Raw genomic sequence first — 23,450 nt, forward strand, 5'->3', positions numbered from 1 at the left:
TTATGTTAAAGTGTTAAAGTGTCTGGTTTCTCACCTTATAATAGACCCAAATTTGCATATTATTCTATTATGTGGTGCAAATTGGATCATAAAAATTGTTGTATTCAGATGAATCAAGAGCTCTGTATTGTGCTTGTTATTTTGCAGATCCGCACACAAAAAAAGAGGAGGGGAGGCATAAAATGATGTCACTAGCTGTCCCAACCAGTCAGGAGGAGCTTAAAGCCTGGCGTAAAAAAATTTAATGAATAGCGGCCGCATAAAACTGACAGTTTTTCATGCGGCTGGTTGGAATCCCGGCCGGAGCATATACTAAGGGGGACATTTATGAAGTCCGACGTTTTTTACGCCAGGCTTTAAATTGTCCCCGCAGCTCCGGAGCTCAGGGGATTTATGTAGAGGCGCATTTGGTGGGCCAAAAATAATGGCACCACGGGCCAGATTTGGCCCGCGGGCCAGAGTTTGACATGGCTGTTCTATACAGTGTGCGCACTGTCAGCCAATTTGCCATTGACTTTAATAAAACCATATTTTTACCTCAAAAAGAGGCCTATGAATCTATGAGTACAAACAAGTCCTTCTATACCAGTGACTCTCCCAGTGTAACCTTGGACATATGACGCATGCCAACTCTTTCCGGCAGCACCATAGAGAATGAATGGAGCCGCTGGTCATGCTCCAACCTGCGGTCAGTTGGTAACTGGGTTGTGACATTCATTCAGTGAACTAAGGCCTATGAATCTGCCTTCTAGGTCAACTCATTACTGCCAAGCAACACTGTGGGGATAAATTATACATTCTACAACCTTCTTCTAGTTTAGGGTTGGGTAATCTTTTGCTCAAGGGCCCCCTGGCAGCTACCATTTTCTTAGTATGCCTCTAGTTGAGGAAGTGTTTTAAATCAGCTGGTGCCAGAAAGTAGCCAAAATTAAGTAGCCAAAAAATGAAATTCCTTAAATAAAAAGCCCACGTGTTACCCTTTAAAGTGAATGTACCATTGGGCCTGGGCTGAAGCACTGGAGGCGGGCCGACCCACCCCCAGTGGGAGGAACCCTCCGCCCCTCTATGATGCGGCTCCATTAGAATCAATGGAACCCTATCATAGAGGGGCTGGGGTTTCCTCCCTTTGGGGGTGGGTCGGCTCGCCTCCAGTGCTTCAGCCCGGGCCTGATGGTACATTCACTTTAAAAAGAGCCATAAACTGTGTTGATAGTGTATGTGCTCGCTGAGATATCCCCAGTTGTTTGGCTCAGAAGAATAAATGAATTTTTTTTCTGGCTGACTGAATGTGGGTGTGGCCTATCCCTATCTCTCCTGGCTGGGTCTCTCCATCCACTGACCAGCACCCTAGCACATGGTGTCACACACAGTGGGATCAGATAGAGCCCCAACATACAGTATGAGGCTATGTTCACACAACGTGAGAGACCGGCCATTCCGTGACCCAGGCCGGGTCACGGTACGGCTGGACTCTGCACGGATAATCCCGGCCAGTACTGGCCGGATGATCTTTTGGCCGCACGCCCACATCAGAACTTCCCATAGCGCACAGTGAAGCGAGCATCCGGAGCTGACAGGGTCTCCTATGGCCGCAATTCATTGAATTGCAGCCGCATAAAACTGACATGTCAGTTATTTGCGGCCCCACATGGGATCCCGGCCGAAGCGTGTACGATGTGTATATGCTCTGGCCAGAATCCCATTGAAAATAAGGCATTGTTCTGCTCCACATTAAGTACAGCCGATGGCAACAACGGCCATACTTTTACGTAGTGTGAACATAGCCTGACACAGTAAGATTAGATACAGAGCCCCACAGATGGTCTCACACATAGTGGGATTAGATACAGTAATCTGCTCTCATAACACTGTATGATAATGTCAACCATGGAGGTGGCGGCACCTGCTGAAGACATCTGATAGTGAATGTTATATGTACTATGGAAGGACTACAGCTGTGTTGTGCTTGGACTTGTAGTCCTCCCCTCAGTGACTCACCCACTCTCCTTCATGCAGTACATTGGAGTCCCTCCATCCAGCTCCTCCCCTGTGCTGCTCCTCACACAACACCCGGGACATCAGCTCTGCTAAGTGACCTCTGTGAGGGGAGGGGGGAGAACGTGCTGCTAGGAGGGGGGGGAGGATGTTTTGTTTGTGTTTGTGTCTTGTGTTTGTGTCAGGGCTGTTATGTGATGCTGCTGTCAGAGTCCGTACAAAGCTGCTACACAGGATGGATTTCCAGGGAGGGGCATGTCATGCAGGATTGCAAAAGTATCACAGAAGCAGACACAGGGCACATTCAGCTTCATGTATTTAAAGCGACTCTGCCCCCGCAATCTGCCCCCCCCCCACACACACTTGTACCTTCAGATAGCTGATTCTAATCCAAGATCTGTCCTGCAGTCCGTTTGGCAGGTGATGCAGTTATTGTCCTATAAAAACAACTTTTAAACTTGCAGCCCCGTGCCCAACGGGCGTGGCCTAGATAGTGTATGCATTAGGCTGGCACAACCTCTTTGTCCCTCCTCCCCGCCCTTCTCATCATTAGGAATGCTCCAGGCAGATTGCCTGCTATTCGTCAGCTGTGTCAGCTGGGCACATGGGCTGGATCGTTAAGGCACCTGTGCAATATTCAGACAGGAGAAAATGTTCCAGTGGCGTTCCAAATGATGAAGAAGGTGGGGAGGAGAGACGGAGGGGTGGTGCAAAGTTAGGACACAGATATTCTAAGCCACGCCTGTAGGGCACGGGGCTGCAAGTTTAAAAGTAGTTTTTTAGGACAATAACTGCATCACCTGCCAAAAGGACCACAGGACAGATCTTGGATTAAAAGCAGCTATTCGAAGGTACAAGTGGTTTGGGGGGGACAGATTGTGGGTACAGAGTTGCTTTAAAAAAAAATGTTCACTTAAGCTTATTAATGTATATTGCAAAAATTCTTATGATGGCCTAAACTAACTAAAACTAAATGGTCAAAATATTTGATAGTTACGCTTTAAGAGAAACAGATCACTAATCTCAGGTAGACCAGCCAAAGATAACACTGCCAGCTAAGGATATCTGGCTAGTGCTGTGTTTCGAGACTCTTGAATAAGGATCCAGGGGCTCTTTTTTTTGCATATTCTGGACAGTTCCTTTCACAGACAGAGGTGGTAGCAGACAGTATCTGCTACCAGGGCATACAAGCTAAGTAGTTGTAGTAGCAAGTACTACAGGGCCAGAAAAAAATTGTGAGCCTGAAATGAGCATAGCCTCTGCGGAATGCAATTGCTATGTGAACGTTCATGCCTGTATACTGATAACCCGCTTTTTGTCTGCACTTCAACGGTGAGTTGCAACTGCTTTGTTGGATGTTTCCTCAAGTACAGTGGTACCTCGGTTCTCGAACTTTATTGGTTCCGGAAGGCAGTTTGAGAACAAAGCAGTTTGAGAACCCAGCAGTGTTTTCCCATAGGAAATCATGTAAATGTGATTAAAGGGGTGCTCCATGGGGGCACTTTCTGAGGGGGACCAGGGAGGAGGTGGCTGAAATAAAAGACGTCCACTCACCTCCCCGGTTCCAGCGGGGGGTCACTCATCGCGGCGCTCCGGTCCCCGGTTCCTGTCCGCTTGCTGGTGTCTGATGCCACCCGAGACGCTACGTCTCAGGGCTGCTCAGCCACTCAGTGAAGAAGGCGGGATCAGAGAGGACTTCAAACGGATCCCGCCTCCTTCACTGAGTGGCTGAGCGACAGACACCCGGAAGCAGCCGGAAACCGGGGACCTGAGCGCCGCGATGAGGTGAGTGGACGTCTTTTATTTCAGTGCCCCCACACTGGATAACCCCTTTAATTGGTTTTACCACCCACCAATAATTACCTACAGTACGCATATATATCATTGAAAAGTTTCCAGTTTAATCACTACAGTACATTACACAACAGGACTATACTGTAGAGTACATTATATACAAGAAACATTCAACAAAGCCGGCAATTATAGTACAGTAATCACTAACTCCTCACCAATCATTTACTGTATAGTGCCCACCCTACGCAGCACTGTAAAGTATGGGAGATGATGGTGCACTGACTGTACTACTACTGTACTGTATATGCACTCCAGCCAGGGCCGCTTTAATCAGAGGGCAAAAGGTGCACGTACACCGGGCCCACTGGTCAAAGGGCCCCCCCAAGCAGGTCGGCCATCGCCATGTGCGACCAGTGCGGTTGCACAGTGCTCCGGCCACCAGCCTGTCAGGGGGGAGCACCGTGGATGGGTAATCTACTTACCCATGCATGGCAACCCCTGCACCCATCCCCCCCTCCTGCTGCTGCGCTGTATATTGTAGCTATGAGCGCTCGTAACGAGTGCCATAGCTACCTTTAGCAGCAGCACTGACAGAGAGAGGGCCATTGTGGCCGCACTTCCTGCGGTCATAAGAGGCCGCACTCTCCCTCTGGTGTCAGCACCGAATGACGTCACTGGAGTGACGGCGCCAGGGTAAAGGGAGTGCAGCCTCTTGTGACCGCTGCAGTACAGCCACAAGAGTGAAGAGAAGAGGAACGCCTGGACCCAGGTGAGTATAAGTGGTTTTTTTTTTATGTTATAAGGGGGAGCACAAGGGGGGGTGCTATATACTTGGAGGAGCGCACGGGGGGCCACTATACAATTTGGGGAGCGCACAGGGGGCGCTATATACTTGGAGGAGCGCATGGGGGCGCTTTATACTTGGGGGAGCGCACGGGGGGCCCTATATACTTGGGGGAGCACACGGGCGCTATGTACCTGGGGGAGCACACAGGGGGCGCTATATACTTGGGGGAGTGCATGGGGGTGCTATATACTTGGGGGAGCGCAGGGTGGCGCTATATGCTTGGGGGAGTGCATGGGGGCGATATATGCTTGCGGGAGCGCACGGGGGGCGCTATATACTTGGGGGAGCACACGGGGGTGCTATGTACCTGGGGGAGCACACAGGGGGTGCTATATACTTGGGGGAGCGCACGGGGGGTGCTATATACTTGGGGGAGCACACCAGGGGCGCTATATACTTGCGGGGGCGCTATATACTTGGAGGAGTGCATGGGGGGCGCTATATACTTGAAGGAGCACTATATATTTGGGGGAGCACACAGGGGGTTCTATATACTTGGGGGAGCACAAGGGGGGCACTATATACTTGGGGGAGTGCACAGGGGGGCTATATACTATTGTGGGAGCACAGGGAGTCTATATACTTCTGGGGGAGCACAGGGGGTCTATGTACTATTGGGGGAGAGCACAGGGGGGCTATATAATATTGGGGGAGTGCACGGAGCTATATACTACTGGGGGAGTGCACAGGGGGGCTATATACTATTGTGGGAGTGCACAGGGGGGCTATATACTTCTGGGGAGCGCACAGGGGGGCTATATATTATTGGGGGAGTGCACAGGGGGCTATATACTACTGGGGGAGCGCGCAAGGGGGCTATATACTTCTGGGGGAGTGCACAGAAGGGCTATATGCTACTGGGGAGTGCACAGGGGGGCTATATACTACTGGGGACCACACAGGGGGGCTATATACTACTGGGGAAGCACACAGGAGGGCTGTATATAACTAAGGGGGCGCACAGGAGGGCTGTATATAACTGGGGCAGCACACAGGGGTCCGTATACCACGGGGACACCTTAAAACTATGGCGGCACAGATGGGTGTAACTACTATATAGGGGTACTGGGGACCTAACCAGGGGCTGGCTGGCAAACTTAAGCCTGGGGGCAAGTACACAGCAGTGGCCCATGAGTAGCGGATATTCGCCAAGGCACATATACTTAAAGGAGAACTCTTGCCGTACCTAAACATCCCAAGCCGGCAGGGGGTGAGGGGAACATAATAAAGAATCGATACTTGTCCCTATGCCTCCGCAGTGCAGCGTCACTGCTCACAGACCGGTTCCTTCAGCTCCTGGTCCTGCAACGTCACGCACTGGGGCGATTTGGTACTTCCTGCCGGACTTGACAATGCAGGAATGGGAGGAGCAGGATAACGGTAGCTGTGAGAGAGGTACTCTGTACTGCAGGGGCACAGGGACTGTCCCCCTAGATAAACTGTGCCTCTTATGAACTGTCTATAATAAATAGTACCACTGCCCCCCCCCAACACTGTCCTCTAATGTACTGTACCACTGTCCTCTCTAATGTACTGTACCACTGTCTTCTAATGTACTGTACCACTGACCCCCCCTAATGTACTGTACCACTGTCACCTCTAATGTACTGTACCACTGCCCCCCCAACTGTCCTCTAATGTACTGTACCACTGTCCTCTTTAATGTACTGTACCCCTGTCTTCTAATGTACTGTACCACTGACCCCCCAACTGTCCTCTAATGTACTGTACCACTGTCCTCTTTAATGTACTGTACCCCTGTCTTCTAATGTACTGTACCACTGACCCCCCTAATGTATTGTACCACTGTTGCCTCTAATGTACTGTACCACTGTCACCTCTAATGTACTGTACCACTGTCCTCTCTAATGTACTGTACCACTGTCCTCTAATGTACTGTACCACTGTCCTCTCTAATGTACTGTACTACTGACCCCCCTAATGTACTGTACCACTGTCCCCTCCAATGTACTGTACCACTGTCCCCTCCAATGTACTGTACCACTGTCCCCTCTAATATACTGTACCACTGTCCTCTCTAATGTACTGTACCACTGTCCTCTCTAATGTACTGTACCACTCTCCCCTCTAATGTACTGTACCACTGTCCCTTCTAATGTACTGTACCACTCTCCCCTCTAATGTACTGTACCACTGTCCCCTCTAATGTACTGTACCACTGTCCTCTCTCATGTACTGTACCACTGTCCTCTAATGTACTGTACCACTGTCCCCTCTAATGTACTGTACCACTGTCCTCTCTAATGTACTGTACCACTGTCCACTCCTATGTACTGTACCGCTGTCCTCTCTAATGCACTGTACCACTGTCCCCCCTAATGCACTGTACACTGTTCTCTAATGTACTGTACCACTGTCCCCTCTAATGTACTGTACCACTGTCCCCTCTAATGTACTGTACCACTGTCCCCTCTTATGTACTGTACCACTGTCCCCTCTTATGTACTGTACCAATGTCCCCTCTAATGTGCTGTACCAATGTCCCCTCTAATGTACTGTACCACTGTCCCCTCTAATGTACTGTACCACTGTCCTCTAATGTACTATACCAATGTCGGTCCTAATGTACTGGACCACTGTCCCCTCTAATGTACTGTGCCACTGTCCTCTCTAATGTACTGTCCCAATCACCCCCTAATGTACTGTGCCACTGTCCTCTAATGTACTGTGCCACTGTCTTCTCTAATGTACTGTACCACTGTCTTCTCTAATGTACGGTACCACTGTCCTCTTATGTACTGTACCACTGTCCTCTCTAATGCACTATACCACTGTCCTCTAATGTACTGTATATGCAAAAAAGGGGTCCGTGGAGTCTCAGTTACGAGTCTCAAAACACGGGAATAGCCAGATATCCCTCTCTCCAGAAGTAAGCCCATTGTCAAGGGGTGCCTCCTAGTGGGGAGAGCACCAAACCACCCTGATACGTAGTCCCTCAGGTCCTCACTCTGTTACGAGCTTTGGGACCTAAATAGGGAAACACCAGGGTGGCCCCTGTAAGTCAAAGTCTAACTCTGTGGCGAGTATAACGACATAAGACAAGGGTTACCAAGGCTAGGCATCCATCCACAGACTGCAGTTTCGGGGTATTTGCCCCTCGTCAGCGTGGAGCAGGATTCTGGCTACTGGGGCAATGATAAATAGACCAACAAAACACAACAATCACTGAACTCAGGGAGAACAGTGAAAAATTCCAATGGAGTACTCATTTACGAGTCTCCATTGATTGTCCCATACAAAATTTGAATATGCAAAAAAGGGGTCCGTGGAGCCTCAGTTACGAGTCTCAAAACACGGGAATAGCCAGATATCCCTCTCTCCAGAGAAGGAAGCCCATTGCCAAGGGGTGCCTCCTAGTGGGGAGAGCACCAAACCACCCTGATACGTAATCCCTCAGGTCCTCACTCTGTTACGAGCTTTGGGACCTAAATAGGGAAACACCAGGGTGGCCCCTGTAAGTCAAAGTCTAACTCTGTGGCAAGTATAACGACATAAGACAAGGGTTAATGTACTGTACCACTGTCCCCTCTAATGCACTATACCACTGTCCTCTCTAATGCACTATACCACTGTCCCCTCTAATGCACTGTACCACTGTCCTCTCTAATGCACTATACCACTGTCCTCTCTAATGCACTGTACCACTGTCCTCTATGTACTGTACCACTGTCCTCTCTAATGTACTGTACCACTGTTTCCTCTAATGTACTGTACCACTGTCCTCTCTAATGCACTATACCACTGTCCCCTCTAATGTACTGTACCACTGTCCCCTCTAATGTACTGTACCACTGTCCTCTCTAATGTACTGTACCACTGTCCTCTCTAATGTACTGTACCGCTGTCCTCTCTAATGCACTATACCACTGTCCTCTTTAATGCACTATACCACTGTCCTCTATGTACTGTACCACTGTCCTCTCTAATGTACTGTACCACTGACCCCCTAATGTACTGTACCACTGTCCTCTCTAATGTACTGTACCACTGTCCCCTCCAATGTACTGTACCACTGTCCCCTCCAATGTACTGTACCACTTTCCCCTCTAATGTACTGTACCACTGTCCTCTCTAATGTACTGTACCACTGTCCCCTCTTATGTACTGTACCAATGTCCCCTCTAATGTACTGTACCACTATCCCCTCTAATGTACTGTACCACTGTCCTCTAATGTACTATACCAATGTCGGTCCTAATGTACTGGACCACTGTCCCCTCTAATGTACTGTGCCACTGTCCTCTCTAATGTACTGTCCCAATCACCCCCTAATGTACTGTGCCACTGTCCTCTAATGTACTGTGCCACTGTCCTCTCTAATGTACTGTACCACTGTCCTCTCTAATGCACTATACCACTGTCCCCTCTAATGTACTGTACCACTGTCCCCTCTAATGTACTGTACCACTGTCCCCTCTAATGTACTGTACCACTGTCCTCTCTAATGTACTGTACAACTGTCCCCTCTTATGTACTGTACCAATGTCCCCTCTAATGTACTGTACCACTGTCCCCTCTAATGTACTGTACCACTGTCCTCTAATGTACTATACCAATGTTGGTCCTAATGTACTGGACCACTGTCCCCTCTAATGTACTGTGCCATTGTCCTCTCTAATGTACTGTCCCAATCACCCCCTAATGTACTGTGCCACTGTCCTCTCTAATGCACTGTACCACTGTCCTCTATGTACTGTACCACTGTCCTCTCTAATGTACTGTACCACTGTCCTCTCTAATGTACTGTACCACTGTCCTCTCTAATGCACTATACCACTGTCCCCTCTAATGCACTATACCACTGCCCCCTCTAATGTACTGTACCACTGTCCCCTCTAATGTACTGTACCACTGTCCTCTCTAATGTACTGTACCACTGTCCCCTCTAATGTACTGTACCACTGTCCTCTCTAATGTAATGTACCACTGTCCTCTCTAATGTACTGTACCACTGTCCCCTCTAATGTACTGTACCACTGTCCCCTCTAATGTACTGTACCACTGTCCTCTCTAATGTACTGTACCACTGTCCTCTCTAATGCACTATACCACTGTCCTCTTTAATGCACTTGCAGTGTCCCAGAACAGCCATTCTTATGCTCATATTTTTATTATAACTAGTTCTGTTCTGGAAAGCTATGGTCCACTGCAAACTGCGTGTATTGTGTCCCCCTTCTCAGTATTCAGGTCTGCTATTTCAGTCTTAATTGCATGTGTATTCAGGTATCAGTGTCAGAGGGTATTATGTCGCCTCCTAGTGTTCAAGGATGGTACTCCTCATGTATATTTCTCTGTATATGCCTAATGGTGTGATGATGCAATGGCTGGATGTCACGTGACTGTGCCCTGCTTCCATGGTAACACCAATGGTCATCGAGCTTTTGGCTGGGGTTACCATGTGACTTCCTGTGCTACCTCAGTCTATTCCCTGCCACAGAGGGGGTAGGTTGTGAGTCGAGTCTTGTCCTCCACCATCAGGAGACAAGTTGTGCTTTTGTCCTCTCTCTCCCTGCTAAAGAGAGAGGCCTGCGTGTGCTCTGCTGCTCCAGTCCACTGGCTGTGTTCCTGTCTCAAGTCTCAAGATTCTCATCTGGGTGTCGATTCTTCAGTCATTCTTCAATTCCTCTCATCATCATCTCCTCAAATCATCAACAGCAAGTATTTCATTCAAGTCTCATTCCACCCAGCATCTCAGCTTCAGTTTCACTACTACTCCCATCAGGGCCGTTTCTGTGGTCTCTGCCGCCTGAGGCAAACCTCAGGCGGCCGCCCCACACTAGCGACCCCCCCTGCCTCCCCCCCCCCCCCACCATCACCACCACTCATTCACCACTGTACCCCGCCGGGCTCCCGTCAGCCAGCATCTCCCTTTGCCCTTCAGCCTGTGGTGAGTGTCGGCGAGGAATGCCTGTAACCGGAGTCTCCCCCGCCCGGACAGCATCTGATAAGATGCTGAGAGCGGGGGAGAACTCTATTGATATGTGCCGCGCTGTAATGACAGCACCACACGCGGCTGATTCATTACAGCATCGCACGTATCAGTACAGTTCTCCCCCGCTCTCAGCATCTTATCAGATGCTGTCCGGGCGGGGGAGACTCCGGTTACAGGCATTCCTCGACATGGGAATGCAGCCCTTATAGGAATACCCCCCCCCCCCCCCGGCGCTCCCGCGCGCACCGATCCGACTGCAGCCCTCGCCGACACTCACCACAGGCTGAAGGGCAAAGGGAGATGCTGGCTGACGGCGTGGGAGCCCGGCGGGGTACAGTGGTGAGCGCTGATGACAGGACAGGCAAGCGGCTGCAGGGCTGCTGTCTGCCGCCCCCTGCAGGAGCGCAGAAGCTGCCGCCTGAGGCGGAATACTCATTCCGCCTCATGGCAGAAGCGGGCCTGACTCCCATCATTCAGCACGCTACTCTCACAGCCTATTGCAGCATCACCCATTGCTCTGCTTTATCCGGGATTGCCTTATTCCCGGTTGCATCCGGAGAGACTGTTACTACTAGTTACCACCGTTACAATAAATATACAACTACCGTTGTTTCTGAACCTTGGCATTGGTGTGTTCATTGGTGCCCTGACTAAGGACAACGAAGAATCGCACGCCCAGTATTCCCGCATGGTCAGGAGCCCGGTTTCCAGCTGTATCACCCTCGTGCCTACACCGTGACCACACTACATCCTACAGCTGCCCCGATTCCTGCACCCTCACAACATCTGCACTGCGGAAGTGGCCCCCAGGGGCCAGGGCATAGCACACTACACCACTGTCCTCTATGTACTGTACCACTGTCCTCTCTAATGTACTGTACCACTGACCCCCTAATGTAACGTACAACTGAGCCCCCTAAATCATTGTTTCCCAACCAGTGGCTCCTCAGATGTTCGTAAACTACAACTTCCATTATGCAAGCAGGACATGATAATAGTTGTAGTTTGGTAACGCTTGAGGAGTGCCTGGTTAGGAAGCAATGATTTATGGGTACAGTTTATTTAGTGTGATTTCTCCAACATGTGACCCTTCTGCAGTTATTAAACTACAACCCCCATTATATCCTGCCAGCAGGGCATGATAGGGGTTGTAGTTTTGTAACAGGTGAGGAGCCACTGTTAGAAAGCAATGATTTAGGGGTACAGTTTATTTTGTGTGGTGTTCTCCAACATGTGACCCTCCTGTTGTTCCTAAACTACCATCCCCCATTATCTCCTGCCAGAAGGGCATTATGGGAGTTGTAGTGTTTGACTAACTGAGCAGTCACAGGTTGGAGAACACTACCTAAACTCTACCTAAATTATTGCTTCCTAACCAGTGACTCCTCAGCTGTTGCCAAACTACAACTCCTATCATGTCCTGCCACCAGGATGTAATGGGAGCTGTAGTTATGTAATAACTGGAGAGTCAAATGTTGTGGATAGGACAAAGCACAATTCCCCCCCCCCCCCCCCCCAATATACTTACTTCACAAGCTGGTCCGTGCTTCTCTGCTGTTCTGGCTTCTTCTAGTCAGGTCTGGCCAGAGCAGAGAGGAGCAGGCAGTGCTAATCACACTGCAGAATCACGGAGGAAACACTGGCTGGCAGGACAGGGAGGTGAGTGTCCCCTGCTCCAGCCGGCCTTAGGCTACTGTATTGTATTGGTGTCTTATGGACCCCAGTACTATACAGTAACCCCCCAGACCCCCTCCCCACAACCCAGACCCCCTCCCCAGATACCAGTCGGGAGGTGGGCGGCTCCTCCCCGGCAGGCGTCCTCCTCCATGTGTGGTGCACTTCTCTTTGCTCAGTGATGGAACAGGCTGCCTGCTCCACCAATGAGCAAAGTGAAGTGTGAGGCAGTCAGCGTGGCGTTCTGTCACCGCTGCTGACTTTTAGAGAGTGAGTACTTACTGAGAAAAGAATTAAAGTGGCAGAGCGGCCCTAGCAACATCCGGGCGCCGCGGCCCTTAAGTGTAGTGGGGGGACTGGCCCGGGGGGCATATGCCACCCTGCCCCCCTGCCCAGCCCGCCTCTGGACCTAACTACTGTATGTGTTGGAGCCTAAAATATTTCTCTGGCAGATACTGGAGAGAGGATTCACAGCCAGGAGAGACTTTAAGGTGGCCCACGCTGGATGGAGAGAAAGAAAAGGTCACAGACTCTGATCGGAGAAGACGCCACATGTGAGTAAATGGATGTAACTGCACTCTGTTATAGGCTTGTAGTTATAGGGTTATAAGGTAACTACTGTATGTATTGGGGCTCTTAATACAGTGTGGGGTCACTTTCAGGGCATTATACTGTGTGTGGAGCTCCGATTCTGATAACACGGATGGGAGATGGTGATGCACTGACTGTACTACTACTATACTGTATATGCAATCCAGCAGTATTATACAGTGCTGTACTGTATGTGAAGCCTCACCAGTGCTAAACTCACCAGGTACAACCCACCATCCACACTCGCAAAAATGTTTAGATACGAAGTACTTCAAGACTGGGTGCCCGAAAAGTGTTTGAGAACTGAGCAAAAGTTTGAGAACCAAAGCAAACTTTCCTTAAAAATACTGTTTGAGTTCCAAGAAGTTTGAGAACCGAGGTACCACTGTATCTGATTGAACTGTGTCTAAGGTTGAGCATCACCTATAGTGCTAAAAGGACTCATACAATACACATGCAAACAGGACATCTACCCACAGCCCACACAGTGTGGAAAGACAAAAGCATTTCTCTTTTTGCTCTTGATTTGGAAAATTTACGGTTGTTTCAGAGAATTCTGAAATCAGTCATTTGACAGCTCTCTGCATCAATGAAACAGTTAATTGACAAAGACTGTGTATTGCACTATTGACATTATGCTAGCAACACCACCCTGCTACATGGTATACAGTACATAAAGCACTACTGCACCCTGCCAGCCCTGCACAACATAACACCATTAACTACCCCTCAGTCATCACATTAGGATATTTACTAGAGATGAGCGAGTAGTGAAATATTCGACTTTCGAGAATTCGAAACGAATATGCACCGATATTGAACAAATATTCGATCCCATTATAGTCTAAGAGAAAAAAATTTGAGGCACTTGGAAATCCAAATTTGACCACTTGGCGGTCACCAAGTCCCCTATGAAACCTCCCTAAACGATGCCAACACCTCCGGAATGACACTGTGACACTGTGACTGGGAGCATGCCTGGGTGCACCCAACACCCCAAAATCGCAGTATAATGCCACTCTCCGCAGTTGCGAAGGAAAAATATTTGCGAACGCTTTACGAATGTTTACGGCAATGTTCACAGATTTCCTTCGTATTTCGTGCACAGTGTTACAAACATGGTTCCAATGTGCGTCCGTAGAGCGTCACGTTATTCGCGCGTATCACACATTAGGTTTTAATATACGTTTTTATTTAAAGAATTTTTTCAAATTATTTTAACAACAAACATAAAGAAATCAGCAACAGATGTAGTGCTCATACAGTACAGTACAAGTTGGATTATTGGTCATACCAGCAGAAAACAACACGCAAGTCCGCATATTGTAACCCTATAGTCCAGTGGAATCACATGTATATTGAGATATGTAGTGATAAGATCAATCGTCCTTAAAGAAACAGTTCCAGATCATGAATGGATTGCGCGCCCAGCGTATCACGCATTAGGCTATGTTCACACTACGTAAGAGACCGGCTGATCCGTGACCCCGGCCGGGTCACGGAACGGCCGGTCTCTGGCCAGATGATCCTTCCGGCGCGCGCCCGCATCAGAGCTTCCCATACCACACAGTGAAGCGAGCGGCCGTACTTTTACATAGTGTGAACATAGCCTTGCGCTGTATGAACGCTAGGCCGCAGCAGAGCAGAGATTAGGCAACTGGCACAATAGGTATCACTTGCCTTTTACTGGGCAACTGGCACAATAGGTATCACTTGCCTTTTACTGGGCAACTAGCAAAATAGATATCACTTGCCTTTTACTGGGCAACTGGCACAATAGGTATCACTTGCCTTTTACTGGGCAACTGGCACAATAGGTATCACTTGCCTTTTACTGGGCAACTGGCACAATAGGTATCACTTGCCTTTTACTGGGCAACTGGCACAATAAGGTATCACTTGCCTTTTACTGGGCAACTGGCACAATAAGGTATCACTTGCCTTTTACTGGGCAACTGGCACAATAAGGTATCACGTGCCTTTTACTGGGCAACTGGAACAATATGTATAACGTTTATGTGCACTTAGTGGGCTAAACATGGGACACTATAAGTCACTTGTACACACAGAGTACTGGAATGAATACAGCTGCTGCTGCTGCTGCTAATGCTGTTATATCATCTATGTCTTAGCACTGAGAAGTGCTTTGGATTCAAAGATGACCTTTTACGCTGGATCTTAGCCCTGAAAAGGACTTTTGGGTTCAGTGGTAATCCTGCCAAACCAAAACGCTACTTAAACCTATCTCTCTCTGCTCGAAGATCTCTCCTTGGCTAGGTTGAAAGCGCATCTGCAGTCGAGAGGCGGAAGTCAATTATTAAATATTCGAGGTCATGTGGTTCAGCCATCCAATGAGGGTAAACACAGTTTTCGCACTGCGTGCGTACTCCAGAGGTCCCTCACGGCCTCCCTGCATGGTGATTGGATTTTAAAAAGCGCCAACCTGCGATGGGAGGGCTTTCGCATGTTTCCTGCGTATTCGTCACACTATTCGATTGAATTTGAATCTTTCAAATTACACAAAAATACATTCCCCTTTTATTGTACAATGTCTGCATGAAAAACAGCTTACCTAGGAAAATCTTCATCCTGCCATTCTTCTTTAACTTCCACATCAACATTTTCCATACGCAATGTGGCCTCTGTAGTTCCCATCACATGTACTGTACAGCAGGTATAGCAGAAATATAGGACCAGTTTATAACCCTAAACAAAGAAGCAAAGGTTAAAACAGGTATTATGCAGCTTTCATACCATTTATAATAAGTTTAAAAAAAAATTGAGTAGGAGAAAATAGAAGCGGTAACCCGCCCATTGAAGAGATGGAGGACACGTGATGCCGTCTCGGAGGGTGCGGGCCAGGAGCAGGGAGCGTGTCGGGTTGGATTGAGAGCTGATGATTCTCTGCATACGGTAGGGGTGAATGCAGCTAGATAACAGCAAAACTGTTCAGAATCCGTAATAACTTTATATTGGAAAGATGGAAGTGGGTGGGCAACGTATTAATGCAAAAAATCATTTTGGGGGGAATACCCCTTTAACTATGGCCGGGCTTAGTCTTTCTGTTTTTATTTTTGCTTCATTTACACTGGAAAGACATTTTTTTACACTGTCTTCATGCCCCTGCATTGCCACATCACTAGGCTCCCATACTCATGTCCGCATGTCATTTTCTCCAATCTTCGAGTAAGTCACAACTTGACTGGAATGTCAGGAAAGGGTGGGATATACTGTAGCCTGTTCAGCCAATCAGTGACTGCAGCGGTATCCCATCCCAGTCACTTACTGGGTGAGCGGGGTATTCGTGAGCTAGATTGTGAATTGGCAGGATGGGAGATATAAAGAATATCGGCGGGGTTCCAGGAGCGGGAGGCAGTACTACGTGGAAATTGGGAAAGGTAAATATACCTTCTTTACTTTGTTCCTCCCACCCCCTGCCCAGAAATGTTTTTTTTTTTTTTTTACCCAACGGAATTCTTTAGGGTGTGTTCACATGTACAGGATCCACAGCAGATTTAATGGCGCAGATTTGAAGTTGCGGATCCTGTAAATAAATGTAAATGCACCCTTAAAAAATACTTAACAATGACTTATTCCCACTGAATTAGAAATCACCTGAGGAATATATTAACCCCCTCAGTGACCGCCAATAACCCCCTTTTTTTTTTTTTTTTCAACAGTTGTCACTTATAGGTCTTATTATGACCAATACGCCACACTTGCAAAATTAGTCTGGAATTGTAGACAACTCAGAACCCATTGGTTTCTATGGCCTCACACGTCCACAATATTTGTGGATCTGAGATCCGTTCTGCAGAAAAAAAGGACATGTCCTAATGCGAACCGCAATTGCGGCTCAATCAAATTACCTTTTTGGGGGTAAGCTAGTTCATCTTTTTCTGCTTAGTTCAACTTTTTAAACTAGCACTTAACAAATTTAGTGGATCCACAAAAAGAAATGGACAATATGGATGTACACTAGGGACTTTTTTAGTGGATTGCGGACAAAAAATTGCAGACTATATAGTCTGAAAAAATATACAGATGTGTAAGGCCTAACTTGTTACAAGCCACAGTCAAATCATGACCGCAGCCTTTAACTAATCGCCCAGTGTATCTTACCCCATCAGCAGTCTAGCAATGGGATCACAGGCTTCCCATGTTTATGTCTCTATACAGCTGCACTGGAGGCAAGGCTTTTTAGATTGCCTGTCAGCATTATCTGTACAGGCACAATTTATTAATTGTTTTGTTTATTTGTTGTTTTTTTTTCTTCATTTCTTTACATACTCTTATAAACTTACCTATCCATGCCTCCACAGCAATGTTCCAGAACTATACTCCTATAAGGATAAAAGAACCACCTGGGTAGTAGCACACTACAGATGCGAGCCCCCTGCTAATTGCAGCCAGGATGTGCACGGTACAGAAAGGGTTCACGTCATGAGCCCTCTGTGTCTTCTTAACAGCGGCATGACAGTATACATTTCATCTGTCGTTAAAGGGTTAAACATGTGCAATTAATACAGTTTACAGTTTTTTTCTCACTGATTGGGTGTTTGGGAAAGAAGGGTATCAATGATGACCCTAGGGTGATCTTTTGTACAGTAATACTGTTTGTTATTTAACCTTTTTCTTCTGTGTTGTGGATTTTTGAATTTTGATTTGGCTTTGATGTTACCTCCTGGTTTTGACTTGGCAAGTAGGTTGCTCTTGGTTTTTCCCTTTGACTGTTTCTCTGATTTGACTTCTGCCTGGGACTTGTGGTGTTTCTGGATTGTGATTCTACATTTATAATAAACCTCTGGCTTTGACTTGACATGTTTTTCTTTGGTTCTTGCCCTGATTCTGACTTCTGGCTGAGACTTCTGGTTGTTCTCCTGTTTGTTATTTTATTTTGGTCATGGCCTCCTTTGCCTTTATCAGACTGGTGACTATTTTATCTCCTAATCTGAGCACATACTCAATGTGGGGACTGTTATCCAGTTAGGGCTCTATTCCACAGTAACGATAATCGGCCGGATCGGCCCCATTTGGCCTGATTCGGCCGATTATCGTTTGGTAAAATAGAGAGATCGATCAGACGATGATCGTGTCATCGATTGATCGTTTATTTAGGGCCAGACCTAAAATCATCGTTTCCCCACCGCGCATCGCTACGGTTGAATAGCGGTGCGCGGCGGGCGACCGACGATTTGACAGGCTGCAGCATCATACATTACCTGTCAGGTCTTCATCCCCGAGTCCTGCGCGCTCTATCTTCAGAATGGCCGGTCAGCTGACAGAGCGCTCAGCCAATCACAGGCCAGGACCGCCGCGGCCTGTGATTGGCTGAGTTTGGCCGGTCAGCTGACCGGCCATTCTGAAGATAGAGCACGCGGGACCCGGGGATGAAGACAGAGCAGAGAAGACCTGACAGGTAATGTATGATGCTGCAAGGGCTGCAAGAACATCGGTAACGATGTCCTTGCAGCCCTCGCTCAACGATCATCTAGCAGATCGCCGCTCGTTTACATCGTTGATCGGGCCCTCCTCGGCCCGTGGAATAGGACCCTTAGAGACTGCTGCCCTGGGCAGGTTGACTAAATAGGAATGGACAAGAGGTTGGGCTAAGTTTAGAGCTCACTACTGTCCTGCCCTGCAAGTGAGGGTATCTCAGGCCAAGAGAGCATTTTTTTCTGGCACAAATCTAGCTATGGCTGCTTTTTTTTTTTTTTAGTTTAAATATATTTTATTTTGTATAGTAAAAAAGAGAAACGAAGTTGCAACATATTTGCATCATAAGAACAAAAAGGCATATCACAGATCTACATAAAGAAAAAAAAAAACGACAGTCTTTTCATAAGAAAGATCAAAAAATACATAATATCACAAATTCCCCTTCCCCAGGCCACCCTCCTTTCATCCCCGCCTCCCACCTTCAGCCCCCCCCCCCCCAACTTAGCCACGCACAGAAAAGGAGAAGAAGAGAAAAGAGAAACAAACAAAAAAAAACCCGAACACTATTCATTCAACATAAACTATTCCCTCCCTCGCCCCCCTAGCCCCGATACCATCTCAAACATTGTTCCCACGCCTCTAAACACAGGGGTTGGGAAGAGATCCATTTTCTCATAATCAATAGCTTCGCACAGAACATCATTTTTAATAAACGTTTTCTTTAACCCCTTGCCTCTAAAGCCTGTTTTGGCCTTAATGACCAAGCTAATTTTTTAAAATCGGACCTGTCTCACTTTATGCGCTTATAGCTCAGTGATTCTTTAAAGTATGCTAGCGATTCTGAGATTGTTTTTTCGTCACATATGGCACTTTATGTTAGTGGCAAAATTTGGTCACTACTTTGTGTTTTTTTGTGAAAAACATCAAAATATCATGAAAAATTTGAAAAATTAGCATTTTATGAACTTTGAAATGCTCTGCTTCTTAAAAAAGGAAGTCATAGCACATAAATTAGTTACTAAATCACATTATCAATATGTCTTCTTTATTCTGGCATAATTTGGTAAACATATTTTACTTTTTTAAGGTGTTACAGGACTTCGAAATTTATTAGCAATATATCAAATTTTCATGAAATTTCCAAAATGGATTTTTTTTAGGGACCAGTTCTTTTTTTAAATGGATTTAGGAGGCTTGTATACTGGAACCCCCATAAGTGACCCCATTTTGGAAACTAGACACCTTAAAGAATTAATCTAGGGGTATAATGAGCATTTTAACCCTACAGGGGCTGGAGGAAAGTGTTTACCATCAGGCCGTAAAAAAATTGAAAATTAAAATTTTCCAATAATATATACGTTTAGATTAAAGTTTCTAATTTTCAAAAGGAACATGAGAAAAAAAGCTCCCCAAAATTTGTAATGCAGGTTCTCCTGAATACAACGGTACCCCAGATGTGGGCGTAAACCACTGTATGGACACACAGCGGGGCTCAGAAGGAAGGGAGCGCCAATTAGCTTTTTTAATGCAGATTTTGCTGAAGAAGTTTCCGAGCGCCAGGTGTGTTTACAGTGCCCCTGTAGTGTCAGCAGAGAGAAACCCCCCCATAAGTCACCCCTTTTTCGAAAGTATACCCCTCAAAGAATACATCTTAGTGTGTGGTGACCATTTTGACCCCACAGGTATTAGAGGAAAGTATTCAGAATTAGACAGTTAAAATGAAAAACCTGAATTTTTCCAATAATATGTTAGTTTAGTTTGAAATTTCTCAATTTCACAAGGAACAGGAGAAAAAAAGTACCCCAAAATCTGTAACGCAGGTTCTCCTCAGTAGAACGGTACCCCATGCATGGGCATAAATCACTGCATGGGCACACAGCCGGGCTCAGAAGGGAAGGAGCGCCAATTAGCATTTTCAGTGCAGATTTTGCTGAAGAAGTTTCTGAGCGCCAGGTGCGTTTGCAGAGCCCCTGTAGTGCCAGCGGAGTAAAATCTCCCCATAAGTCACCCCATTTTGGAAAGTACACCCCTCAAAGAATTCATTTTGGGGTGTGGTGAGCATTTTGTGGGGCACTATATAGGGATTGGCTACTATGTGGGGCACTATATGCGGCATTGGCTACTATGTGGGGCACTATATGGGGGCATAGGCTACTATGTGGGGCACTATATGGGGCATTGGATACTATGTGGGGCACTATATGGGGGCATTGGATACTATGTGTGGCACTATGTGGGGGATTGGATACTATGTGGGGCACTATATGGGAATTGGCTATTATGTGGGGCACTATATGGGGATTGGCTACTATGTGGGGCACTATATGGGGGATTGGCTACTATGTGGGGCACTATATGGGGCATTGGCTACTATGTGGGGCACTATATGGAGGCATAGGCTACTATGTGGGGCACTATATGGGGCATTGGATACTATGTGGGGCACTAAATGGGGGCATTGGATACTATGTGTGGCACTATGTGGGGGATTGGATACTATGTGGGGCACTATAATGGGGGATTGGATAATCAGTATGCTAAAATTGCAGTTTGGAAGATAACTTACTGCATCATCACCTAGCAGGAAACAGGAAGTGGCTGTGGTTGTCAAGGAGATCTTCTCAGTCAGTTGGTGCCTACACTGTGGAAGAGTGAGGAGGTAGTCCCGGAGCTAATTTAAAGCGACTCTGTGCCCACAATCTGACCCCCCCCCCCCCAAACCACTTGTACCTTCGGATAGCTGCTTTTAATCCAAGATCTGTCCTGGGGACCGTTCGGCAGGGGATGCTGTTATTGTCATAAAAACAACTTTTAATCCTATAGCACTGTGTCTAACGGCCGGGGCTTACATTTGTATATGCATTAGTCTCGCACAACCTCTCTGTCCCTCCTCCCCGTCCTCCTCATCATTAGCAATGCTCCAGGCAGATTGCTTCCTATTCCCCACCTGTGTGCATAATGAACATGGGCTGGATCGTTAATACACCTGTGCAAAGCTCAAACAGCAGTAAATGTTCCTGGATCATTCCTGATGATGAGGAGTGTGGGGAGGAAGGAAGGAGAGGTTGTGCCAGCCTAATGCATATACAAAGCCCCGGCCGTTAGACACAGCGCTGCGAGATTAAAAGTTGTTTTTATGACAATAACTGCATCCCCTGCCGAACGGACCCCAGGACAGATCTTGGATTAAAAGCAGCTATCCGAAGGTACAAGCGGTTTGGGGGGGTCAGATTGTGGGTACAGAGTGGCTTTAAGGCTGAGATTGTGGACAAAGGGACAGAGAGGTGTAATGTGTTCCCTGAGATTCAGAAAGAGGGGATTCTGAATGAAAGAAAGACCCCAAGGACTTGTGAGTAAATCTTTGCTGCATCCAAGTATACCACACAGTGCTGATGATATAGGGACTGATACCTCATCATTAAAGACACCTCATCATTAAAGAGACTTATCTGCATACTAAGTGTTCACTCTGGGGAGCTGGATCAAAGTCTTTATAAAGGAAAGACTGTATTTACCACAGGATTCCAAGTTTACTGTTGGATAACACATAGTATTGTGCAATACTTAGGGTGCACTCCAACAAGAGACCTATCTGGAAGAGATTGTTATAAGAAGACTTGCTTCTGTTATCTGTTTAAGAGACTTTAGGAACAAGAGGGAAAAATTGTTTGTTTATTCTTATATGCAGTGTTTAATTACTGTGCAGTTGTTTCTGGTATTACTGTATTGCAAAGATTCACAGTTTTCTCTTTATCAGTTTACTTATTAAATCTTTTAACTGGGAACAAAAACGGTGTTTGTGTCTGTGTACCTACTAAACCTGTAGGCCCAGCTCTCTTTCTTTTGGGGCTGCGAGCAGGGTACATTGATCGCCATGCAGAACCCAACAGGGTCTGGGGAGGCTCTGCCCATGACCCAAGTCACTCCTCCTGCCATGGGAGTAGCTCCGATCGTGAGTTTGCCTGCAGGAGCGATCTGTTATCAGCTTGCAAGATTTGATGGACAGAATATGCTACTAGAAGACTGGGCCACACACCTTAAAGCACCCTCAGGTTATATAATTTGGGTCCTGATCTACAATCAGATGTGGCACTAAACGCCTTGGAGGGGGATGCCAGACGCACTGTAATGCTGCGACCTGAGGAAGGAAGAAAGAAAAAAAGAAAGAAAGACATTGGAATCTATTATCTTAATTCTTGAGTCCATTTATGGTGAAACATCCAGTACCAGTAGCCTTCGATCCCGCTTGTTCACTTGCTTCCAGCATGAAGATGAGACTATTCCCCAATTTGCTAATGCCCTCCAGGAGATATGGTCTCATGTGCAGAAAAGAGAGGCCAGTAGTGCTAATGTACTTAGAAATGGAGATCAGATCCTCCGGCACCAGTTCATCTTTGGTTTTAGAAGTCCTTCTCTTCATCAGGCCCTAAAGGAATGCGTCCTGGTGGTTTCTACTTATTGAGCCCCTCTGGAGGTTGGTGTAGGGAACTTCCGCATGTATCGACCCGGTCCAACTCCACCTACAGCTGGACAGAGTGGAGTTCGTACTAATAATCCGAGGGTCAGGGGCCCCCAGCGTTGGATTTGCCGAAAAAAAAGAGGTCACATCTCTTGGCAATGTCCAAGCAAGGACTCAAATCAAGAACAGCCGCTGTTAAACAGGAACCTCCCATGGTAGCGGGGCATACCGCGGGAAAGGTAAGGTGCTGGAATGCCCCTCATGACTCTCGGGACCTTATGGCTAAAAGCCCCTACTTAGAAGTGCTGATTGAAGGACAGTTGGGGAAATGTCTTATAGACACAGGATTGGAAGTAACCACAATGCCCGTGATGAAGATCAAGCTATGCTGACAAGATGTTTGCAAGAAGGGAGTGGTACTTGTAGAGAAGCCAGCCCGAGATGGAGCCCTAGTTGTATTGGGAATTAATATTCTGCAAGAACTAGATCGTCTCATGTTTACAAAAGAGGGCCCAGGTTATTGGAGGAAGACAACTTCCCATAAGCCTACCCAGAGAGAGTTCCAGCGATTGATCAGAACATGTGGTATCTGTAAAAGCACCCCTGAGGGAAAACCCATTGGAGCAGTCTATGCTCCTTATGGAACTACCTGCACCGTACCTCCCCGTCAGGAAAAGATGATGAGTATGCCTATTAGA

General features: G+C 47.1%; 1 protein-coding gene across 2 annotated transcripts in view; it reads right to left on the reverse strand.

The window, feature by feature from the left end:
• ATCAY (ATCAY kinesin light chain interacting caytaxin) overlaps window positions 1-23,450 on the reverse strand; it is a 211,983-nt gene that overhangs the window by 136,441 nt on the left and 52,092 nt on the right. For both annotated transcript variants that reach the window (XM_069962602.1, XM_069962604.1), the window contains exon 2: window positions 15,427-15,560. In XM_069962602.1, coding sequence (XP_069818703.1) covers window positions 15,427-15,560 — 134 coding nt within the window. The remainder of the gene's footprint in view (window positions 1-15,426; window positions 15,561-23,450) is intronic.

Source organism: Dendropsophus ebraccatus, chromosome 3, assembly GCF_027789765.1.
Source record: "Dendropsophus ebraccatus isolate aDenEbr1 chromosome 3, aDenEbr1.pat, whole genome shotgun sequence".
NCBI lineage: Eukaryota > Metazoa > Chordata > Amphibia > Anura > Hylidae > Dendropsophus > Dendropsophus ebraccatus.